This window comes from Leptonychotes weddellii, chromosome 6 (genome assembly GCF_054177405.1).
Source record: "Leptonychotes weddellii isolate Sample4059 chromosome 6, ASM5417740v2, whole genome shotgun sequence".
NCBI classification, from domain to species: domain Eukaryota; kingdom Metazoa; phylum Chordata; class Mammalia; order Carnivora; family Phocidae; genus Leptonychotes; species Leptonychotes weddellii.
The window spans coordinates 66445289-66462323 of NC_138374.1; the positions used below are offsets into that span (position 1 = coordinate 66445289).

At 45.2% G+C, this 17035-nt stretch overlaps 1 protein-coding gene across 1 annotated transcript in view; it reads left to right on the forward strand.

Annotated features, from left to right (window-relative positions):
* Nucleotides 1-602: 602 nt before the first annotated feature.
* EDARADD (EDAR associated via death domain) overlaps nucleotides 603-17035 on the forward strand; it is a gene marked incomplete at its 5' end in the record, with an annotated part of 46800 nt that continues 30367 nt past the window's right edge. The window contains 2 exons of the mRNA XM_081823170.1: nucleotides 603-738; nucleotides 11325-11383. Coding sequence (XP_081679296.1) covers nucleotides 603-738; nucleotides 11325-11383 — 195 coding nt within the window. The remainder of the gene's footprint in view (nucleotides 739-11324; nucleotides 11384-17035) is intronic.

The window sequence follows — 17035 nt, forward strand, 5'->3', positions numbered from 1 at the left end:
CGCTCCTCTCAGGGAAGTCAAAAGTTTAATCGGAAGTCAAAGTTTCCAGAATACCTGCATGGAGGTACCAAGAAATAAATACGTGATTGCAAGAGCCTTTGCTATTTTGAATTCCCTCCCATGGTACTGCCACCATCCAGTGCACTGAGGAGCTGTGTATAATTATACACGATGAGTAGATCTCTGTAGATCTTTGTGCAGTCGGTAGGCTGGTTGGCTTTTGAATCCTGTCCTAGTCAACCCAGAACAGAGCTCTACAAGAGTGAGTACTCCCTGGTCCACAGGCTTGTTGACCCAAAGGAATGCCACAGAAATGGGGACAAGAAATGGATCTATCCCCATAATTCACAAAAGCAAATGCTCCTCAGTTTTAAACGACAGGAAATGGGGGGTGGGTGCAGGGCATAGCACTTCAGAAAAGAGGACGTGTGGTTTAGCGGTCAGAGCTGAGGAAGTTTAGAAGCCTTATTCTGTCTCATGTTCCAACATTAACTTCTTGTCAACCTTGATTTCATTTTTATAGGCCGAGGATAAAAACAAGCAATGGGTCAGGCCTGTTGATAAATCCAAGGCTAGAAACTTGCAAGGTTTTAAACTAAAATTATGACTTTCCCCAAACAAAGCTTTCTTTTCACTTTGCTCTTATAACTGAGCTATGGGGTTTAAAAATAACTCTCTTCTTTTGTTGGTTTCCACAGTCAGACAAATACCCCATTCAAGATACGGGACTCCCTAAAGGTATGTACACTTAATATAACTACTTGAACTTGTGATTATTTTAAGATCTTGAACAAAGCACTAGTCAAAGTCATCTCTTGTTACTTAAAGTTGTTAAACAGACTGACACTTTAGCTTTTGACTTGTTGATTGTCTCAGGCATGGATTTTCTTATTAAAGTCTATAAATTATCTCATTACAAATTATACATTAAATCCTTATGGTGTTTTTAAGATGCATAAAGTGAAGAGAGCCAGGACTCTGGGTTGCAAGTGACAGAAACCTAACTCAAGCTGATTTTAAAAAGGGAGGGGAGACATACTGGCTTCGGGTCTTTGGGCATTTGAAGGATGCTCTCAGGCTCAGTCTCTCTGTGTCTCTCATTGGCTCTGTCTTCATCTGTGTTGGCTCCATTTTGGGGCAGGCTTTCCCTTCATGGTGGGAAAGATCAAGAGGTCACCGACACCTCTAGTTGTACGTGGTGCCCGTCAAGATGGTGCCCCCCTAGCGCCCACAGCACGATTCTAGGGATGACAGTCATTCGGGGAGTTTGGGTCACGTGGCCATCTGTGAATCAGTTGCTGCCATCAGGAGGATGGAGGACATTGGTCAGGTCTGCGCCTTGAGGTTGGGTGGGGGAGGGCATGGAGTTAGTTCCACGCAAACCACAGGAAAGAGGCTTCTGTTACTAGAGAGAGGGGCAAAGGATGCTTGTCAGGCCCCAAAGCAAAGAGCAAAAAAAAAAAAACCACCAAAAACCCGAAACCCCCAAAAAACCTATCTTTTGTAGTTCATGGACCAATGTTTTAGCCATGGCGTAGACATGGCTAGGCTTAGCCTCTCCTAATTTCTTCCGTGGGGCAGTCTGCAGAGCCATGTCTGTTGTGGAGGCTTTCTGGTTGCCCTCCTGGAGCATTTCCCCTGTGCTCTGCTGACAAGCCAGAGAGGGAGGGGTGGACGGACGGGGTGGGGGACCATCCGATCTGACCAGCTTCAGAGACGGCTGGGGCCCCCAGGTTCCTGGAGAGGTAGGACTTCCCAGCACCCACTAATGTGGGTTTTCCTGGCAGTCCTTGTGATAGGGTAGTCATAGGTCACCTGACTGGAGGGTGGGGAGGGCACTCGCCGCCAGGGTCCACCTGAGGTTAAGTGCGGTGTTCTGCCAAGGCTCCCCTCCCTCCAGTCCTTACTTGCCAGACTCTTCCCCTTACACCCAGAAATTACACCGCTAGTGTTTCATTCCTTTTGCCCCCCTGTGCATGCCCTGCGAGTGGCAGTGATGTAGGGAAAAGAGATCAAAGGCCAGGTTTGAGTCCAAATCCTGGCTGTGCTCGGGGAGGCTTCTGGCATGCTCCCTTCCTCCTTTCCCCTGTTGGTGAATGACTCTAAGTGTCCTGAATCCTCCAGTCTGCGATTTGATTCTCTAGTTCAGCCAGGAGGTGGAAGATGCAAGCCAGGCGACCAGGGACAGATGGGAGGCAGTCTCAGGTGGTGTTCCTTAGACTTCAGTGTGCAGTGAAGAATTATCGGGGGTGGGGGTGGGGGGGAGCTGTTTAAAATCCAGATTCTGGGCCCAGCTGCTCTAGAATCACGATGTGGTAGGTCTGGGGCCAGGCCCAGGAACCTGTGTGTAAATGCATACCTGAGTGGTTGGGAAGCAGACCTCACTTTAACCTAAGAAGCTTCAAGGATTTGGTGTGTCCACCAGGGAGGCATATAGACAAGAGAACCAAACTGTAGCCAGACCACCAGCTGGACTCTGAGTGCCCTCAGAATGGTGGTTCCACATGTCAGGGTCTCAGTTCCCTGTCTCCTAGTGCAGGAAGGACAGTGTTCTCCTCCTCCCAGAACACTAGTGAAAATCCAGTGAAATTAGTCCAGGACGGTGCCTGACACAGGCAAGCATCAGATGGTGGAGGGAAATCTGGCCACGGAAATGTGCAAAATCAGGCTTGAGGATGCTTTTCCAGCCCCGTGGCAAAAACAGCACTGCTTGAGACAACCACTGAGCTACAGTGACTCTGGAAATGCAATGTCATGTCTTGCCCTATCTAAAGATCTTTTTTAACACCCTTGAAAGTGATTTCCTGTTTTGGGGAAAAAAAAAAAAAGGGAAAAAAGACTGGTTGCTTAGCCACCTGATACAATAATAATGGTATTATTGGGTTTCTCCTGGAATTTGAGATTTACAAAACCTTAATTAAACTGGTGAAGATTTTACAAGTAACATGACTGTGAAAACCACATTTATGAGAGAACAGTATAATTAAGCACATGATTTCTTATCTCTAAAGAAACACATCATCTTATACATAATGTCTAGAAGTTTAAAAACTTACCCCAAGGGGGCCTGGGTGGCTCAGTTGGTTGAGCATCTGACTCTTGGTTTTCGGCTCAGGTCGTGATCCCAGGGTCCTGGGGTGGAGCCCTGCATCTGGCTCCCTGCTCAGCGGGAAGCCTGCTTCTCCCTCTCCCACTCCCCCTGCTTGTGTTCCCTCTCGCTGTCTCTCTCTCTGTCAAGTAAATAAATAAAATCTTTAAATAATAATAATAATAATATCTATGACTTGATATCTGCTAGTATTTTTTTAAAACCTACCAATGGGGCCAATGTATAGATTTAAAAGTAAATATAATCTAATTAAGTCCAAACTTGGACTCTAACATTTAAGCGAATTTTAGGGGGTCCTGCTATATTTAACAGAGGATTTACCTGTAATTAGCTTGAACAATTTCCATATGGTTAAAAAGTCTTCAAAATTTATTTTCTTAAGCAGATTAAGCATGTTTCACAAAATCTTTATTATGCTTCTAGTATATTCCTACTGTATTCATGGGCAGTATAAAGCTATTCCTCATGCCGTCCAGACTAGAGTGGTTCTGAATTATGTGTTTTCACCATAAATCAACAGTGGAAATCTAATGTAACTCCAGTAATCAGCATGTTTTTGAGATGAAACATGTTGTTAAACTTGTTTTCTTATTGAGAACAAATGTGTAGCTTCTGCCTCCCCTGATTTTAGAGATTTCAGGGGGTTCATTTTGTTAGGACTCTTTTCTGAGAGCTGTTCTATGAGAATCTGCAGGCACTAAACTCAGGACTAATTTAAGAGTGAGGCTTATTTTATTAATTTTTTTTATTTGAGTATAGTTGACACAATGTTACATTAGTTTCAGGGGTCGGACATAGTGCAAAACAGTATGGAGGTTCCTTAAATGAAAATAGAATTACCATATGATTCAGTAATTCTACTACTGGGTATGTACCCAAAGAAAGCGAAAACACTTATTTGAAAAGATATATGCGCTCTTATGTTTATAGCTGCATTATTTGCAATAGCCAAGATAAGGAAGCAACCTCAGTGTCCACTGACAGATGAATGGATGAAAAAGATGTGTGTGTGTGTGTGTGTGTGTGTGTGTGTGTGTGTGTGTGTGGTAGAATATTACACAACCGTTAAAAAGGATGAGATCATGCAGTTTGTGACATGAGTGAAGCTTATTTTATATCACAGAGCTCCTGATATCTTGTAGAAACTGCTGGCTTGAGTGTTCTGAAGCGATTATGACTCTTCACAATTTGAGAGAAAATGTGTTTGGAAAAAAATTCTGATTTTTGAGCCACTGTTCCCAGTGAGGGGAAATTATTGCACATAAATACATCATAAATCAGTCAAGAGTTTATCATCTTTTTCTCTATGGTTCCTGCTCTTCTCTTTTATTGTTCAAAAAAAATTTGTGATGAATTTTAAGTTAAAGAGAAATAAAGTAGACTAATTCTATAGTTACTAAATTTGAGGCATCTGAACTCAAACATAGATGATTTTGGGGGGACCTTTTAGAACAATTTGTTAACTAAATGTATAAGTAGTGGTTCAGTTTGAAAAAGTTAGAAAAATAAATATGAAGATATTCACTAAAATAATTCGGAAGTAAAAATGTTTACCCAAAACTCACAAGCCAATATGTTGTATTTTATATGATCTCTCCCCTCATTGATTGACAGCATATTGTTAATAGGCTTCCTTGTTCTAAGAGGAAACCAAACACCCCTCCTGCCTGCATGATTTGCTATGTCCTGGTCCTGCTCATTCCAAGTTCATTGCCTCCCACTCAACCTTGACTGGGACTCCTGTTACAATAAACTCCCTCCTCCCCCAAATTATATGGTTTGAATACAAAGGTGACCATCCTGCACCATTTTTGAAAAAGATTTTATTTATTTATTTGAGAGAGAGCAAGTGAGAAAGTGAGAGAGCATGAGCTGGGGGGGAGGGGCAGAGGGAAAAGCAGGCTCCCCGCTGAGCAGGGAGCCCGACAAGGGACTTGATCCCAGGACCCTGAGATCATGACCTGAGCCGAAGGCAGACGCTTAACTAACTGAGCTGCTCAGGCACCCCCATCCTGCACAATTTTTTTTCCTTTGGGGGAGGGCAGAGAGGAGAGAGAGGGATATGACCACAGGAGTGTTTGGGATACCACTTCACAAAAGTAACTACATAAGTTCAAGTTATCCTCATATTGGGGAGAAAAAAACCATGCTTTTACAAAAATGCTGGGTTGACCGTTATGACAGTAGCCCTTCTGAGAATCGGTGTGACTGAAATCACACATCTGTTACTTTTTGCCGTAGTGCATCAGAATTCTGTGGGATGCCCGTTGGATGTCAGATTTCTGGGGGCCCCGAGATTCCAGTGAAGGAAGTCTGGTGTGGAGCCTGGGAATCTGCATTGTTAACCACACAGGTGCTTTCGATGCCACAATGCTGGGCACTGTATCTTGAGAAGCACAGGCCAAGGCAAGATCTCTACTGCTCTTGCTTCAAAAGATACGTGTAGAATCTTAGTGAAAAACCATGCTTTTAGTTTAAATTTCTCAGATAATACTATTAAGGGGAAAAATGTCCTTTAGTTGGAATCGAGTAGGAGGCCATGAATGCAGCCCCAGCAGCCTGGCACTTAATAGGTGAATGAATGTTAACGAATGTAAGAAAGAGATGAATCAACCAATCTCTCATTCAGTCTTAACTGTTGGCCCCTGATAAATGATTCTTTCTTTAAAGCTTTATAACTTTCAAGGTTTGCATGAACCTTTCTTTCATAATGTTCTGTGTGTCTCTCAGCTTTCAAGTTTAGAGTGCAGTATTTGAATTCTACAAAGATTCAAAGCTGCTGGGACCAAAATCAATTTTTCACACATTTGGGCCACTACAAGCCGGGAGCTGTGAAGTTAACACATGTCAAACAACCTAAGAATGGAGGTTTCTTCCCCAAGTCAAGTTTTTAAAAGGTGTTCAACATGGCCCGTGCATTTCGGGTTCCTTTGACTTTCCCTGGCAACCCCCACTTTGACAATAGAGCTGACATAACTTTGCTTATCTTTTAGGAGGCTGAGCTATGAAGACAGGTATAATCCCACTCCCTGCTGTCTGCCAGGCTTAGTCAAATGTCAGACGAGCAAATGAGCACAGTGGAATCTGATGCAGGGTTAAGCAGAGGGGAATGTGTTTGGAGTGCCGCTTACTCACCCGGCTGGTGAGGGAAGGATCCTGCCCTGGGGTTAGGCGGACGGCCACACGTACCTGGCACTGGACAGAGGAGATGGACAGCAGTTTATGAGTCACTTATCCTCACGGCCTGGGGGAGGGGGACGCTGCAAGCCATGCAGGGTCACAGAGGGTTGCCCTCGGGAACAGCGTGAACAACCAGGGACTGCAGGTGGAAAGGGTGGCAAGAGGATGGAGCGCCCTGGTTCCCCAGGGAGGATGTGATTGGCCCGTCTGAGTAATTCTGTGGGCTGGCAGGGAACTGAAACTCAGTACCCAGGGGTATGTGGCGACTGTGGCTTGGGTTTAGCTAGGGGGCCTTATCCACAGAGCAGAGTGCGGTTCGAGGCCGTTCGAGGTCCTCCTGATTTCACCAGATGTCAAGACAGCACATAATATTGAGTCTCAATCTTAGATCTTATACCCCAGTTGACTCCGCGGTTTCTTGACATCAATTTAAACCTTAGTGACGATTGAGACTTACAGGGTAGAGAAGGGCCTCCCTAAATAGCAAAACAGGCACTTGACCAGGAGAGAATGGGCCATGTGGTGTGGCATGGGGGTAGTGAGGGCATGGCCCCAGAGGGCATGAATCGATATAACCAATGCCTCTGGCAGGAGTGACACCAGGCAGGGGTTCTGTTTGCACTTTGTAACTAAAACAGGAATTCTGTGAGGAGCCCATTCTACCTTTCGATGGAACCTGTTGCCTATAGAGTAGATGGAAGTTGCATCAAATGGCTCCTTTTAGAACCAGGCGTTATTTGAGAAGTGAAATGACCATCTTGGTCCCTATCCAGTAATGTCTGGAGCTCCGAGGGGATAGAGAGTGTTCTAGCGAGGCCTTAGATTGTGGGCTTACTTTAGGTAGAGACATCTGTCGCCTTGATTTATATTCTGTTCATCTGTGAGGCAAGAGATTCCCAGAGTTCTTTACCCCAAAGTGGACAAGTCTTAGCAATGGTTCAAGAGTTTGTAAAAATAATAATAATAATAATAATAAAATAATGATGCTGCTGATGGGACCATTTGTTGACCAGGGCATTCAGCACTAAGATGACAACCTGAAGTTTGGCCAATTGTGCTGACCCTTGAATCCCATCTGTTATCAGGGACATCCTGAAAGGGCTGGAAAGCACAACTATCCATGAGCTCCATCGTGTATAATGGTGGTGATCTCATCTTTAGTGTCTACAAACTCCCACTGCTATTCACTCAGTTGATCTGAAGGGACTCCCCCCCGACCCCCGCCCCAGGTAACCCAGGCATCAGAGAAGAGTAACCTCTTCCAGCATCATGGCATCTGGTAAGAGACTGAGGATAGTGGGGGACGCCCCCTCCCATGGGTGGAATATGCCAGAGGGTCCGGGGTTTGCTCCACTCAGTAGCAAGGCCTCAGTAGCCATGTCAAGCTTGTGCGGTTCTGTTTCTGTGACCCAAGGCATAATGGGCAGCAGGGCATGGAGGCTCACAGTGAGAGCTTCTATTTCCAGAAGAGCTTAGCATGCAGCCAGCAATTGCTGCTCTAATGGTATATAGAGAGAAGGGCCTAGGAGGGCAGTTCCTTGCATCAGAAGCATGTGGACAACTTATGGCTATCATGGGTGGTCTGGGGACTTCAAGAGGAATATGAAGAGGTTGTTGAAACCCTGGCAATGAAGGGGTCTCTGAGAATGTTCGTAGACTTTTGTTGGAGGGAGCCAAATTTATGGTGGACCACTTTGCAAGTAACTATAGCAATGAAAGTAAGTAAAGTCTGTAAATGGGGGAATATGTTGCCTCCAGAGTTCCAAAAGAACTAAAAGATGTTGGACTTGTCTTAACTTGTAGGTACTGAGAGGCTCCATAACTCTTTATTGGCGGCGTCAGAGATGGAACAGCCCTTAGTTTACCGGAAGAGTCTTAGGAATTTAACCAAGTTGGCAGGGCGGCGCACTGTGTTGGGGGGCAATGTCCCGTTCCCTTTCTGTGAGCTCTTTTATGGATATTTCTATGGCTTGGATGACTATGTCAAATGGATGTCCTCAGAGGAGGATGTCATCCATGTAATGTCATACCCGTGATCCTGGAGAAGGTTGGGTGTAGTTCAGATCTTGCCTGCAAAGGCCATGCGGTAGGACAAGGTTGTTAGGTAACCCGTGGGTAGCCTGGTCACCCTGTGTGGGTGCCTTTGCAGATGAAGGCACACTGCAGTGAGAGGCTGCTAAAGCAGACACCGGACAGAATATATTAGCCAAATCTCTAATAGCCACATATTTACTAGTGGCTGATGGGATGGAGTCCGTAATTTCAATAATACTGGGCATCAGGTATGGGGCTTTAAAGGATGGGACCACTGCATTAAGGTTGCAGTAATGCACTTTGAGGTGCCATTTGTTTTCTTCCGGGTTTAAGAAGAGGCCAAATTCAACTGTTAAATGGAGAAGCAGTAGATAATCAGCCTTTCTTTCACTCATCAGGTCTTAAATTAAGTTTTGATTTTTGAAGGTCCTGTTTAATTTACATTGGGCCATATTAGTTATTTGAACTAAGAGGTCTATGGGGTCTCATTTTGTCAAGTCAACTTCTAACTGTAAAAATTGAATATTAATTTATGGGGTCAGAGTAGCCATGCCCCCTGTGGGATGCTCTAGGGCAATGGGTGCTGTGACCATGGGATATTGAGGCAAAACGGTAGTTCTCATGGTCAGGGTGAGGCATGCCTGTCCTCTATTTTACATTCAGGAGCTCTCCTAAGATTATGGGGTGGGGGGAACACCGTGTTGACATTTAGTGGCATCTCCAGGTGTAACTGTAATTGGAGCCCCAGTACTGATTAAGTCCATGAGGATTTTGCCAAGTCATGCATTTTAGCAAATATTAAAGCTAATTCAGAACTTAATTCATCAGGCAGAAGCATCCAGCACTTTATTTTTTTTTTTTAAAGTGTGTGTATACACATGTGCTGGGAGAGGGGGCAGAGGGAGCGAATTTCAAGCAGACTCCATGCTCAGCGTGGAGCCTGACCCCGGGCTCAATCTCACAACCCCGAGATCACAACCTGGGCTGAAATCAAGAGTCGGATGCTCAACCAACTGAGCCGCCCATCCAGCACTCTTTCATCTGTGGGCTGTGTAAATTATTGTAGTAAATGTTGGATTTGCCATTGGGTCAAACTCTGGACCTCTGTTTTCAGTTCTTTTTTTCCTTTTATGTCCTCCCCAGTATCCAGATTTCTTTCCATCTTTCTTTCATTTCCCCTCCCCTTTTCTTTTTGCGTCACCAGATAAACTCTGGGTAGGTGGGGGAATCCTCTGCTCTGCTCATATTTCTACATTTCCTCTTCCACAGAGCCTCAGATCAGTACCATGGGGGTTGGGGCCTGCCACAGCTGCCTGCCGTACGGCAGTGGTTGCTTTCATATGGTTTCGGGACCCCAGGCTTGCATCAGGCTCGAACTAACCCCTTGCCATGCCGCAGGGGGACCATGGGTTTCCCCTGTAACTGAGGATCCGGATCTTCATTGTATCAGGCACAGGTAGCCCAGTGGCCCAGCGGGCAATGGGCTGAAACTGGGCTTTTGGCTACAGCCCTGCCGTTCCTTTGTTTTTTATGCTTTCTCTGTGGACTCCCTTGGAATATTTTTATTTCTACCTGCATAAAGCCTCAGCGTTCATTTTCTGATCATTCACGGTGCAGACTTTCTGGGAGTTTATGGGGACAGGCTGGGGAGGCTGATGGCCCACCTCATAGGGAAGGCCAGTCAATCTGCCTGGGGGTCCACCTCCAGGAAGGTCCTACTGCTACGGGTCGCGCAGGGTCCATCAGGCCCGTGATCGCAGGATTGGTCCTTTGGCACAGCTGCGCTGAGCCCGGGCGCACAGGCGGGGGGCGTGGCATTGGCACAAGAGCCACACGCCAAACACTCCTCTCCTGTTCCCCCCGGTTCCTGGGCCACAGGCTGCCATGGATGTGTACCTTGATGCCCTCGGGGGTCAGGAGAGCACGTGTGCCAGCAGCAAGGGCAGCGACAGCAGAGGAGACAGACAAGGTCGCCGTTTGTGCCCAAACAACCACACGCAGGGAGCCATGTTTCACTCTCCCTGGGCTGGTGATCTTATTGCTTTCTGCAGACCTCCCAAAGGGCCATCCCCACCACCATCCTGGCCATGTACGATCGCAGTCCTTGTGCACCTGCCCCGAGTACCGTGATGGCCACCAGGCTGGACACAGCTCCTGGAGAGCTCGAGCCCAGCCCTTGATAGCTGGGACTTAAGTAGGGACCGGTCAGGGCACTTAGAGCTGGAATCCTCCAAGCTCACCTGCCAAGCATCCGTGGAACCCGACAACACATCACACTGGGGGACAGACAGTGAACAACAGTTTTCATCTTGGGGACGAGGACATTTTAGCTGGGAAGAGAGGACAAACACCGACGTGCATGTCTGGCAACTGGCAGTTCTGTCCCAGGCAGCCCTTGCTGGGCCAGTGACGCTGGCTCAGTCTGACCGAATGTCTTCCATAGTGGGTGGGCCATGCTGTCTGTGAGGCCAGTTGTCAGACCACCTCCTGTTCACCCGGCTGGTGGGGGACGGATCCTGCCCTGGGGTTAGGTGGACGGCCACACATACCTGACACTGGACAAAGGAGATGGACAGCAGTTTATGAGTCACTTATCCTCACGGCCTGGGGGAGGGGGATGCTGCAAGCCATGCAGGGTCACAGAGGGTTGCCCTCGGGAACAGCATGAACAACCAGGGACTGCAGGTGGTAAATGTGGCAAGAGGATGGAGCGCCCCTGGTTCTGCAGGGAGGATGTGACTAACTCATCTGAGTAGTTCTGTGGACTGGCAGGGAACTGAAACTCAGTACTCAGGGGTGAGTGGGGACTGTGGCTGGTGTCCTCCCAGGCAGTGGGGTGTAGCTTAGGGGCCTTACACATGGATGCAGAGAGGGCAGGAGACCTGAGGCCTTCCTGATTTTACTAGATATCTAGGGAGCACATAATATTGCATCCTAATGGTAGGCCTTACACCGCAGAGCGTGTTCTTTATCAAGTCTTGTGTCTTTTTCCACCCTCCAGCTGAGGAATGTGATCCCATTACGTTGAACTGCCCAACAGATTCTGATGTGCAACATCAGGTAAGACTCCTTTTAGTTATATTTTCACCCTTAGGCTCTTGCTAATCCTTCTAGAATTTTTTAGAAATTCTCCTCCAGAGCTTTGAAAAGAAAGAAGAGGATTTTTAGGTAATAAAATAAGTCTGGAAATGATCTTTAAACAGCCCGGTAGATAGAGCACATCCACACAACGTCTGTTACTCCCCGTTACTATGGCAGCTTTAATCCGTTTTTCAAAAAAAAATATTTGTCTGTAGGCTAAACACAGACCATCAGTGTTAGTGAATGAAAGAGCAGAGACTGCTTTCTTTCAGATGGAGTTGGTATGCTGTGAATGGGAAGCTTTTTTTAAGCCACAACAAAACTGGAGAGTCTAATAACATTTTTGTAATGTTTTTATAAAACTTTTCCTTTTTTCAGTAACACGTTATTTTTTTTGTCTTTCCCCAAAAAGCAAATCCCTGTGCTGTTTTCTGATTATAGAAGAATGTTTGTTATTTTAAACTTCAGATAGGACAAAAATGTACCCCAAAAAACTGAGAATTGCCTGTCATTCCATTGTTACCTTTTGAGGTACATCCTTCCAGAAGTTTCCTTGGGTCACCTTGTGCTTCCGTTACTTCTTGTACTGTCCAGCCCATTTCTTTCTACTTGCTCAAAGCTCATTAGCAGAATTGCACAATGCTTCACATCTGCTGAACTATATTTAGAGTGTCAAATGTCTCAAAAAGCATGTCTTGCCTCAAGATGGGCTAGTTTGGTCCTGCCTGTTCCATAACACCAAGGTAATTTTTTAGAGAGACAAATTGAAAGTTCTGTTTAGGCTTACTTGTCAAACATCAGTCTGTCATAAATCATCAATAGTGATACTCTTGGATAGTCAGATCACTTTTGCAAAAAAAGCAAAATTATACTGTAGTTGATAGAACTGTCAATTTTAATTGTATACAGCTCTCTTGAAAGTTGTCAGTGATGCTGCTTTTAACTTTGATTTGGGGCTCTTCAGTCACCTATTGTGAATATCATATTCTTATTTAGTAATCCCTAGCATTTTCCTTGGAGTTACGATCTAATGGTTGACTTTGGCACCGACTAAATTTAAACAGTTGTAGTAAACCCAAAGTCGGAAATTTTCTCTTCTTGCATTCCTCAATTTGTTTAACCAAGCTTTGCTCTTCACATGTTTTGTAACATGATATAGATTCTCATGAAGATGTAAGAATGCTACATTGTTTGTTTAGCTTGCTTGTAGGGATTTTCCAAAACCGGTTAAGATTAGGTACAGAATATACCTTAGGACACTGTTCAGAAACTGTTTAATTTTAGTGTCATAGGTCTGGCTATATGAAGTAAAGACTAAAAGATGAAAATAGATCTATAAACGAATAAAAGGGGAAGAAACCTATTTGAGATTTTTTTCCCAGTTCTGTTGTAAAAGAAATTGTCATATTCCTATGAAAAGTAGGACTGTACCTACCTACTTCAGTTCGTTATTTCTTTGCATAATCTATAGGATTTGTTCTAACTGCTAGATATCCAGCGGATTCTTTGAAGCCAACTTGGCAGTTAGAATAAAGAAAACTCACCAGGGGAGACACGTTTAAAAAAACAAAACAAAACAAAACCCGTAGTCCATTTTCTAGAGCTCCGACATTAAAAGCAAGCTAAAGATATGTTCTTCAGAATATGTAACATTTGGTGTGTGAGTGCTTTTTATCATTTGAAAACTAAAATCCACTTCTTTGAATGATGCAGAGGGAAAACATTGCAGCGTCCTCGTGTGCAAAGTCGAAGTCTGACATCTCAGACAAATTTCGTAGAGAATCCTTTACTTTTAGGAACTTAAAATCCATACCCCATCTACTAGAGCGTGTCCTACTTCTACAATTTATTACAAGTGGCATTTGTTGAGCGTATGTTCTGAGACCAAACCTGGACTTGGTGTTCTTGGATGTAAGAAAAACAGGGGGTGGGGCAGGGAGGAGAGAAGACCCCTAAAGAGCTTATGGACTCGCTAGCGAAGCAGGGCACCCAACATGAGATTCTAGATGTGGGGATGGTTCACAGGGCTTAAAAACGTTCATGGAACTTGGGGTGGCTGGGTGGCTCAGTCGGTTAAGCATCTGACTCTGAGTCATGAGTTCAATCCCCATGCTGGGCTCCATGGACACTACTTAGGGGAAAAAAAAAAAGTCTGTGGAACTTTATGTTCAAGAAAACACTTTCCAGAACCTTTAGCCAACAGTGAAGTTTCAACCATGTGAACTACATGCACAAACATCTGGCAAATGAGAATAAAGCAAAATTTGTTCCAGTTTGTAGCCAACAATCCATGCCAAGAGGAAACCGGAGTAATAATAAAAATAATAAATATCAGGTTGCTAACGCGGAGTTAGAGGTGATAGAAAGAATGACGTTTTCCTCGATTTATGTTGTTTATTTGGTTTTACCAAACTAAAGTCTTTATCTTTTAAGTTTTAGAAACTACATGAAAGTACTGGGCTCATTTAGTTGTGACAAAAGTATCATACTAATGTAAGGTGTTAATAATAAAGGAATTGGGGGCTCCTGGGTGGCTTAGTCGTTAAGCGTCTGCCTTCAGCTCAGGTCATGATCCCAGGGTCCTGGGATTGAGTCCCGCATCGGACTCCCTGCTCAGCGGGGAGCCTGCTTCTCCCTCTTCCTCTCCCTCTCCTGTTCCCCCTGCTTGTGCTCTCTTGCTCTGTCAAATAAATAAATAAAGTCTTTAAAAAAAATAGTAATAATAATAAAGGAAATGGGGTGTAGGGTATCCAGGAACTCTTTATACCATCTTCTCAAGATATCTGTAAGTCTAAAAGTATTCTAAAAAAAAAGGTATTTTATCTTATTTAAAGATTTATTTATTTTAGAGAGAGTACGTGCAGGTGAGGGGAGGGACAGAGGGAGAGGGAGAGAGAATCTCAAGCAGACTCCCTGCTGAGCATGGAGCCCGATGTGGGGCTCGATCCCGTGACCCTGAGATCATGACCTGAGCTCAAATCAAGAGTCGGCTGCTTAACCAACTGAGCCACCCAGGCGCCCCTAAAGTAAAAACGTATTTTAAAAACCACACTAAGTAAAATTTAGAATCTAGGAAAATGAAAAACCTCATTCACAATTCCACTACTCTAATATAACTGTCTTTTTGTCATTTGGATGTATTCCCTCATACATTTTTTTTCATATGAATAATTGTAAAAACTGTTTGTAAATATATCTTCCTTCTGTCATGTAATGTTATCTCACAAACTTTATTCAGTTTGTGCCATGGCTGTGAATGGCTGCGTGGTATTACCGTCTTTGACATGGAAGTGACTCTGGGACGTGTGTCCAAGGGCAGGACGAGAGCATCCCTGCTACCAGCTTTGGTACCTGAGGAAAGAGCCACTGACAAATACTTTGCCTGGAGTTGAAGGATTAGGAGATCCTAGGTGATAAGGCTGAGGGATAAGTTGGAGCCCGGGCCCCAGAGCCTTGAATGCCAGACACGGGTGGATGGAAGGTATTGGGCATTGTGAGTGATGGACCAACGACCATATCCGGGAGCCCCAGGGAACTGCAGAGAGGATGAGAGTAAATTTTAAGCCTGTAACTGGGACCTGTTCCTACCAAAAATATAAATAAAGAATTCAGGAAGAAGATAGGATTCATGTGTTGCTGGGATTAAGTTCTGTTTGTCTGTGGGCTGTGAAACAGGAGATAGAGGTTTGAAGAGGTTGGGGTATGTGAGATTTGTGGCAATGCCCAGTAAGTGCTGGAAAACACAGCTCTAGGTCCTGGTTTAGGACTCTCGCATCAGGAGGTTATAGCTGAAGCCTCGGGAGTGGACGAGACTGCCAAGGAGGGAGTCCTTGTAGAAAGCAAAGGGGGGAGCCAGGGATGGAAGCTTGAGGAACACCTCATTTGAGGCCAGAGGAAGAAAAGGAGCTCAGAAGCAGAAATTGGTCATTGGGACGAAAACGTAATTGTAAGGCTTAAAGAGTGAGTGGGTGATAAAGTTCATGCAGTCCTGGAAGATTCCTTAAGGGAGCAAGGAAAAAATATTGAATTCTTGTTTGAGGGTGTTAGAAAATACAGGGGAAAAAAGCTGCTTCTTTTCAGGATGGGAAACAGCGGATTTTAAAGGATAAGGTATCACCAGGAGTGGAGAGATTCAAACAGGAGAAGGAGAAGTAATAATTAGTGGGGTTTGTTTTCCTTACAGGGTTAATGTTCCTAGCAAATACTGATTGATAATGTGCTTAAAGATGTTCTGTGGGGTTGTGCCTGGGTGGTTCCGTTGGCTGAGTGTCTGACTCTTGATCTCAGCTCAGGTCTTGATCTCAGGGTTGTGAGTTCGAGTCCCCACATTGGGCTCCATGCTGGGTGTGGAGCCTAATTTTTAAAAAAATATCCTGTGGGGAACACCCAACATATTGGTTTCCTTCAAGGAATGTATAATCTGGCAGGGAAGATATATGCACACATATATTAGATAAATATCCGAGGCACATACCAGTGAGTTAGCATTTTAAAAGTAAGAATCTCAGGGTGCCTGGGTGGCTCAGTCGGTTAAGCATCTGCCTTCGGGTCAGGTCATGATCCCGGAGTCCTGGGATCAAGCCCTGCATTGGGCTCCCCGCTCAGCGAGGAGTCTGCTTCTCCCTCTGACCCTCCCCCCTCTCATGTTCTCTCCCTCTCACTCTCCCTCAAATAAATAAAATCTTAAAAAATAAATAAAAGTAAGAATCTCAACTTTTTCAGAGACAGGACAAAAAGAAGACCTGATAGGTAAAGATACAAACATTCTTTTTAGTTGTCTAGAAGCTGGGATAGCTGATGTCAGATTTGAGTAGCGCCTTGAACGGCGACCCTTGAGTGGGGCAGGAGGGGAGGAAATCTAGTGAGGAGATTAGGAGTTCAGGGGTGTGTTCTGTCCATATGGCAGGGAGGCCAGAGGCCGTCATGAATGAGGCAGTGGCATGGTGGCATTTGATAAATTGGAAATGGATTGCAACAGGATAGATGATGCCACATTCATCCATCTGTCAAGTCTTTGATACCGCCACTCTCTTAGGTACCGGGGATATAATGGTGAATGCTTAGAGCTACTGTCAAAGTTAGCATTTTGACATCTCCGGCCTGGAAAGCTGAGTAGTAATGTTTCTGGATGCTCCCAGAACAGAGGCCCCGTAGGCAGGTAAGCTGAGAAACTCTCCCTTAGATTCTTGGAGAATCTCAGCACATCTCCATAAAGGAAGGGAGGGAGAGGAGACAGCTGGTCAAGTTCATTTGGCAGATAAGCAAACTTCTCTGAACAGAGGAAGCCATGTTTCTCCCACCACCTGGGCATGCCTGTTAACTTGGGCATCCAGTGGGGTTAACAGCTCTACTTTGGAAAGGGCTGCTTTGGGCAAAGAGGTCTTGGTCTCCCAGACCTGGGGAGCTTCCTGAGTCTCCCCGTAGAGTGATGGCATAAGAACAGAGTTTTAGACAAGTCATCCCAGCAGTGGCTCGTCCGGGGAGGTCTAGGGAGAAACTCGGAAGCTGTGGTGCTCAACCAGGAATGGGGTCCCCAGGGCTCGGGTATAAGATATGGAGGGTAGAATGAAGAGAGGAGGGTGCCATTCCGAATACCTGTGCTGGTGTCTAGGGCTGCTGTTGCCAAAGCAC